Genomic DNA, 8,467 nt, shown 5'->3' on the forward strand with positions numbered 1-8,467 from the left:
TAAGGGTGAAACCTCGATTTAGGAAGTGCATCTCCTACAACAAAATATAACTTGAAAACCCAGACTAGGAAGTGTTTCTCCTAAGGGTGATGTGTGATCTTCCCAATAGCCTTTGCGTAAGCAGAACTGGGGCATTACACTTGAAAAAATTCAAGCTTCCAAGCTTTGATATGAACATAGCTTTCGTCCCTATCAGACAAAGAAAACTTGTGAGTTTAAACATGGTGGTTGGTTTGTGGCCTTGACTTTGAGGGCAATTGCTCCTTCACTTGCCATGATAAATTTTATTTCAACTTGAAAGACATTGCTTTTTTATTGACTAACCACTTTCTCTGTCACCCTTATCACAGACAATACCTCTGATTCATTCAAACTCAATACCTTTTATCTGTTGCATTTTCCTTATGAATTGACATGTACTGAACCTTTGTATTTTACTTAAATCCCAAAACACATTGATTGTTGCCAACTCAGTCTGCCTACTGTTCTTTCCTATCTTATACCACTTTGATGTGCAAGATAGATTCCGTTTTGTGCAATAGGAAAGCTGGTAGAAAATTTTGAAGTCATTTCTAACTTGTTTTGACCAAACAAACTCAAAATAAGGAAGTAAACAAGACAAAGGGAACGGAGTAAGGGAAAATGGAAAGAGATGATACCTAACAAGAAAATTACAAAGTAGAAGCCTATCAGATGTGGACAACAACTCTAATGACCATGACATGCACCTTTTGATTAAGTGGCCTAATCTGTCAAGCAAGTCTAATGTTCAACTCTTGTCGTACTTCTGAGTCGTGAAACTGGGCTTCAATGCTGCGATTATCCCATCTGATTCACGGTCCTTATTCGACTTGTAGTGCCCGAAGGGTTTTCACCATCAAGCCTCTCTCATTTTGTTCTTTCTCTCAACTTATCATCGCCTTATGGTGCCTGTGAAGGTTTTCACCGATAAGACTCTCTCATTTTTATTTTCCTTGTGTAGAATGGAGTGTTTCCCCTGATGTGAATCATACCTCTAACTCGCTTGACTTGGCACTACTCAAAGATTGATCAGAAGGTCTCTTTTTGGACTGTACTATAGGCTTTTAGATAGGATTAGAAAGAAAGGGTATCATAAAGCCCAAAAATAGCTTAAAAGGGCTCAAAATTACAACTTTTGGAATCAGATTTCTTACAACAACCACAACTTCTGCCCCAGTTTCTTTGCTTGGGGACTTTTGAATTTTTATTTTGATGGGACCGAACCGTGAGTCTGCCTACGTATCCTTAAAATTTCTTTTCTATACTCTTTTCCTATTTTTCTTTCTCTTTTTCTCTTCTCTTTTCCTCTTTTCTCTTTTTTCTGTATCTGTATTTCTAAACTATGCTTCTGATTCCAAAAGAGGGATATGAAAGAAAATAAATAAGGCTCAAAGGGGTAACAAAGGATAAAGTGTTTAGATAGCAGAATAAAATGTCTTCGTCATTCCAATCTTAAAAGCATGCTAAATACAAACAACACAATTAAACAAACCAAAGAAATCATACATATTATCTTTTGACCACATCAAAATTGATAGCCATATCCACACATTTGCCTTCTACATTTGTTAAATACAAAGCACCATTGGACAAAACTCTCATTACCACGAACGACCCCTACCAATTTGTGGCAAACTTATCTTTAGCTTCAGCCTGATGTGGCAGGATGCATTTCCATACTTGCTGACCTACTTCAAACTTCCGGGGACGCACCTTCTTGTTGTATGCTCTTGCCATTCTCTTCTGATACAATTGACCATGACACACTGTCACCAGTCCTTTTTCGTCAATGAGACTTAATTGCTCCAAACGGGTTTTGACCCACTCATCATCATCAATTTCAGCTTTAGCAACAATCCGAAGGGATGGAATTTCAACTTCCATGGGTATCATTGCTTCAGTACCATATACCAATAAATAAGGAGTTGCACCTACTAAAGTGTGAATAGTAATGCGGTAACCCAGCAAAGCAAAATGCAACTTTTCATGACATTGCCTAGAACCTTGAACCATCTTTCGAAATATCTTCTTTATGTTCTATCTGCCCTAGTTTCACACAATTCAGGCTTTAAGTGATCTCAAAATTCCTTTACTTATTTCCCTCAAATGTCTCTATCTTCTTCAAAATTGTTTCATTGCTTTATGACTAAACAAACTTTTAAGACCAGGCTGAGAATTACGCGTACATGTCATGTCACTAGAGTCAGCAGGAAAAGAACTATAAAAGAAAAAGAGAACTAAACAAACACAGACTAGAAATAACAGAAAACAAGAAATTACATTAGACAAATGGTGAAAGGGTTTGAACAATAAAATAAGTAAAATAAGATGGGGTTACAACCCTGGAACAAAACCAGACAACACTAAACGAGCTACTACGACTAAACAAACTAGGCATAATGAAAAGATAGAAGGGTTTGAGTCACAAGACAATATCCAGATTACAACCCTAAAAAAAAACCTGGACAACAGAAATGACAACAAAATAAACCACCAAGACTCCTCCCCAACTAGCCAAGAGATGGAGCGTCTTTCCAATTACCAAGCACGACATCTTAGCCACTGAGTTCCACATCAATATTATCAAGAGCATTACCAACTTCAATATCATTAACTTCAGTCAGTAAGTTCCCAAGAGGATTTGCATACTCCATGTCACTGTCCTTGATCACAATTATCCCTTCTTGAATCATTCTTTCTATTTCCCTTTTCAAAGCACGACAATTTTCAATGGTATGCCCTTGGACGTTAGAGTGGTACATGCATCGTATAGTAAGATCAACACCTTTTGCATATGGGTCTAGAGTATAGCCGAGGAGCGGCTCAATCAGGCCAAAATGCTTTAACTTTTCAAACAAGCTTGTGTAGGACTCCCCGATTGGCGTGAAATTATTTCTTTGCCTTTGTTCCCCTCCCTGCCCCTGTTTTCTAGGGTTGTTGGGTGCTCGAAAATGTCATGAAGGAAAGAATTCATTATGCGGTGCTGGGGCTCGCCATAAGGAGTGACCCAGTGGTTGGACAGATGACCAGATATTGTTCGGAGGATAACACTGAGGTGGATTATGTGGAGCTCGGGGATAGGTTTGGGTTTGGGGTTGAGGCTGAGTATATTGGTGAGGCAGATTCGTTGGACCATGTCGTGATCCTGAGACAAACATGACAACATCATCATGTTCCTTCTGACCCAACAAGCTTCCTGTGTCGTTCTGAATTGCTTGTGTTGTGGATTTTAAAGCAGAATAGCTCATGATCTTGCTCGACTTCAGCCCATCTTCTACCATTTCTCCCATTTTTACCACATCATTAAAAGGCCTACCCACAGCCGAGATCAAATGCCCAAAGTAAGTTGGCTCTTGAGCTTGAAGAAAGTACTCGACCATCTCATTTTCTCCCATCAGGGGATTGACTCTGGCAGCTTGCTCTCTCCATCTGAGCCGGTATTCCCTAAAACTTTCATTAGGCTTCTTTTCCATCTTGGCGAGGGACATGCGATCCGGGACAATTTTTATATTGTACTGAAAGTGCTTGGAAAAGGCTTGAGCCATATCGTCTCACGTGTACCACCTGCTAGCATCTTGTTGGGTGTACCACTCCAGAGCTGCCCCACTCAAACTCTGACTGAAATACGCCATCAATAATTTGTCGTTACCACCGGCACCTCTCATCTTACTGCAGTAGCCTCTCAAATGGGCCACAGGATCTCCATGTCCATCATACAAATCAAACTTTGGCATCTTAAACCCAGTAGGCAGTTGGATGTCAGGAAATAAGCACAGGTATTTGTAAGACACGTTCATCTAGCTCCCTATCCCTTGCAAGTTTCTTAAAGATTGCTCTAAGATTTTCACCTTTCTGGATATCTCGTCTTGCTCCACTATCTTAGAAGGCTTTTCAGTTTCACCGGGAGGCTCAAAATAAGAAGCGTGAGAGTATGAATCTGAGACCTTGAAAGTTAGTTCTGAAGCATAGTGTTGGGCATCGGGGACTTTGAACACGGTCTCGTTAGAGGATCGAGGAAAAGTAGCTGGTGGAGGAGCTACAAAAGCATGAGTGGCCAAAGGAGCGGGATATGAAGTGGTTTTGGTGGGTGGAGTGTGAAAAGGTTGCAGGTAGACATCAGCATCAGTAGGAAGCTGGATTTGTGACAATGGTGGAATGGTGACAAGGCTTTTAGTGTAGTTAGTGGGAACTGATGGTGGAGGGCGCCTACTAATCTAGGCTTGGTATATTTCGGCCATCTGTCCTTTCACCCTTAAGACCTCTTCTTTCAACTCAGATTCTGATTCAACAATTCCCTTAGATGGATCAATAACCCTTCTATCTAACTCTTTGCCAGTCATGACTACCTTGCTCTTTGACCTTGTGTTGTATGGATGAGTTACCTTAAGAACCACAAACTAACCACCCTTCTGCTCAATGAAGATAACAAAAAGAACAAAATGGGGTCATCCTGTTAGCATTAGGGTACTTAACAGCTAAAAGTCACATTACGTGCAATACACCTAACAACAATTAACGGTTCTAGAATGACTTTGAGGGTCACAAGGTCACTTGGCATCATCCCAATTTTGTTCATTTTAATCTTCTCTTTTCTTTCTTTTCTAGCACTTCTTGGCCTGCTCATTTTCCTTCCTTTTTTTCTTCTAGTTATCACTCTTTTCTTTCCTCTCATTTCTCACATCCCACAAAGTCATCCTTTTTTTTTCCTTTTCTCTTTTTATTTTTTTGATTTATGATTTTTGATAGTAAATTGATCGAACCCTATGTAGGTTGCCTACGTATCATGTCCCCGCACGAATCAGATCTTTGCGTAGTTCGGGAAGATCAGGAATAAATTAAACAAACTAACGTTCTCTTTTTTTTTATTTTTTCTTTTTTTTACCTTTTTTGTCTATTACCTTAATGACTTCTCTTATGAAAAAAGAGAAATAAAAGAAGCAAATCTTTTTTCTGTTTTTTTTAATTTTATAGACTTAATATTCTATAACCTATTCTAAACTCAAGCTTAACGAGCATATATATTTTTCTCTTCTTTTTTAAACAAATACTTTATGGGAAATTATTAAGGAAAAACACCTAGAAGAGAAATAATTTTTGATTATTTTTTTTAGGAAGGAAATCTAAAGAATGTACCAAAGAAAAATATTTTGAATTTTCACATGATATCATGAAGAAAGATTTTGAAACAAGCAAAATAAAAATATTTTTGGATTTTAATTTTTGATTACCTAAAGGAGAAATTCTAAAGATAAAAAAAAGATAAATTATATTTTTTCTTCCATGTACAATGTCCTAAAGTTCTAGTGAAAATAAAAAGAATATTTTTTTTATTCATTTTTCATTAATTTCCCAAAGAAGAACCTCAAAAGAAAATCTTTTTGGATTTTTGGAATTAATATCTTAAAGAAAACTTTTAAAGAGATACTAAAAGAAAATTCTTTTTTTTTTAAATTTTAGTCTTAATGTACTAAAAGGAAATATAATAACAATTTTTTATTTTGAGTTCTAGATATTATTTCCTAAAGGAAAACCACCTTAAAAGAATTTTTATTTTTAGAATTAGTATTCTAAAGAAAACTTCTAACAAAAATATAAAACACGAAATCTCTTTTTTTTTTTTTTGAGTTAAAACACACTTTTTCAAATATAAAATAGAAAGTAATATAACATAAGACTCGACATTACTGTATAAAACTAGAAAGTAAAAGAGGACATAAAATGAAGAACAGACTCAAAACATAAAAAATAAAACAAATCTCCTTAAACAACTCCTGGATGAGCGATCCTGACTGGATGGTCAAGGGGTGTCTGTCATGCTCAAACTCCGGTAAGTAGACCAACACCTGTATGAGAAAATTAAGACCACATAAAGTTAAAGACCTAGAACACTATGTGAGATAATAACCCTTCCTGTTGGACACATGCAAGACATGATTATGACTATTTTTCTAAAATTAACCTATGTGGCTAAAAATGGCTAAACATGAAAGATTTGGCTACGACCCCGCGAACCCAAGAACCTAAGACTCACTAGGAAGACCGGACCCTATGTAGGTTGCCTACGTATCCCGCCCCGAGAGACGAGAATCAGGTTCACGTAGTTCGTGAAGATTGGATAAGAGCGAGAATTAAAAAAAATAACTAATCTAAAGAAAATATATTTTGTCTTTTTTTTTTTAAAATGATGAAACATGAAAACTCTTTTTGGATTTTCTTTTTCCTTTTTTTATTTTTTTTATTTTTGAAAAATTATGGAAAAGTGCAAAATGTTTATGGATTTTTCTTATATATATATATATATATATATATATATATATATATATATATATATATATATATATATATATATATATTGGTCTTTTCTTAAAATAATGTGAAAGAAAAACATAATTGGGTCCTATTTGCTTTATTTTCACACTTCACCCTTTTTTTTTTCATTTACCCTCAACCATCATTGATCCGCCAAATGACCTTTTTACCTTTGAAGAAATGCAACGTGTAACACATAGGATGCATCAAGATGGTCTTTTATTTTTTGGGTATACGTGTCTCAGACAGACTTAACCCCTGTACTAAGTCCCCAAAGTCAAATACATGTGATGCAATCAAGCGCTCCTACTAGGGATACGGCATGAGGCTGAGTTATTCTAGGTTCAAAACTTGGGTATGTTGTTCTAGACTTGTGTACCCGAGCGGACAACTCGAGCCAGAAGGGCTACGTACCGGGAACCAAAAGGCCATCCGGCTTTGTAACTTGTCCGAGCCTCTTTCTAAATTAAGGTATGACACTAACAGAAAAGAATTCACGCCAGCGTGCACTTCCTCGAAGATGAGAAGAGAAGGATTTTGCAGCAGTTTATATATACAGTTCAAATAATATCAAGACGGTAAAAAGTAGCATTTAGCACATTAGGACCAAACACGCAAAAATCAGATAATAAACAAAGCTAATTATAACAATTATTCCAAGCTCGAATTCTGAACCCTGAACCAGAAGTTCTAGGTTCTTTCACCAGAGGAGTCGCTAGAGCTGTCATACCTCACTTTTACTACCCCGAATGGGTATAAGGGAGTTTATTCAATTAAAGTGACAATCGAAACGGGATTATTAATATTTAAAATTTATATTTGCCACTTGGGATTATTTCTGGTGTCCCAAGTCACCGGTTTAAAATCCCGAATCGAGGAAAGATTGACTCTTATTTACGGTCTGTGAACACAGAAATCCGGGTAAGGAATTCTGTTAACCCGGGAGAAGGTGTTAGGCATTTTCAGGTTCCGTAATTTTAGCTCGGTCGCTTAACTGTTAATATTGTCCTATTTATTTGATTTTAAAACATCTTTGAAACCTATGTGCATTTTTATTCCTTTTAAACCATTTTTATAATCCGATTATTATACAACTAATTATTTGATCACACGTTGAAAATCATGTCACGTGAACCGTACCCACGATCCACAACATGTTTATTTTATTAACAAGATTAAATTGTGACCGGGTCACATAAATGTACTCCCGAATTTTAGAAATTAAGCGTCACAACTACGTTACGGGAACTGTACTCGTAGATATGACAATTTATTATTAATTGCGCCTAAAACAAACTGCAATGTTTCATAAATTTGTTATCCTAAAAAACGTTGCGGTTACATAAATTAACAAGAACAAGGTTTTGATCTAGCTTGCTACTTCATTTCCTCAGTAACAAAACTTTCATCAAAATTATTTTTTTTTAACTTTCTTTCTAAATAGCTAGCCAACAAAATCAGAATGATGCAAAAGAACTTGTTTATTTAGAAAGAATCTAGGTAACTAAAAAAATGATAATCACATTGTCATACTAATATTTTAAAATTACTTTTTAGATTCAAACTTCAAATACACTGTCCTGAAACATTCAACATGAACTAATTTCACACATGACTTTCGGCAACCATCCATCAATTACTATGAAAGAGATTCTCAAATCACAAACTAAGAAATCTTAAAATGAAAACCAATACGAGCACACAAACAAATAGATAGTTCCAAAATTGTACAGTAGGTCACTTAAACAAACTCAAATTAAACACTAAGCACATGTAATGTATCAATAAGAGTGAGCTAGGATAATAAAATCGGACCTTTATTGCTGCGCTTTCTTTAATGTATACAATGAGAGAAGCCTCCGATACAACAAACCAAACAGCGAGCTAATGACCTGAGCCTCGAACCGGCGATTGAGCCCCGAACGGACATCGACGACCTCAAACCAACCTTGGCTTAAAACTGTTTTACGTGTGTGTGCGTGATTTTTCTAGAAGAGTAGCAGGCTGGTTTCTTGTGCACTGTCGTGTATGAGAAGAAGTATAAGAAACAATAGCGACTGTTGTGTGTGTATGTGTGGTGGCGTGAGGAGGAGGTCTACTGCTGCTTGGTTGGGAAATAGCGTAGAGGTCGCCAGTG

At 36.5% G+C, this 8,467-nt stretch overlaps 1 protein-coding gene across 1 annotated transcript; it reads right to left on the reverse strand.

Moving 5' to 3' along the window:
• Nucleotides 1-1,638: 1,638 nt before the first annotated feature.
• LOC138868879 (uncharacterized) lies at nt 1,639-2,034 on the reverse strand. The gene has a single exon (XM_070146456.1). It carries the CDS (start codon nt 2,032-2,034, stop codon nt 1,639-1,641), a length of 396 nt encoding a protein of 131 aa, XP_070002557.1.
• Nucleotides 2,035-8,467: the final 6,433 nt, after the last annotated feature.

Source organism: Nicotiana sylvestris, chromosome 1, assembly GCF_000393655.2.
Source record: "Nicotiana sylvestris chromosome 1, ASM39365v2, whole genome shotgun sequence".
In the NCBI taxonomy this organism is placed as follows: domain Eukaryota; kingdom Viridiplantae; phylum Streptophyta; class Magnoliopsida; order Solanales; family Solanaceae; genus Nicotiana; species Nicotiana sylvestris.

What these genes read in the sequence shown, in the direction of transcription:
- LOC138868879 (XM_070146456.1), bottom strand. Translation starts at nt 2,034, where the DNA reads ATGGTTCAAGGTTCTAGGCAATGTCATGAAAAGTTGCATTTTGCTTTG.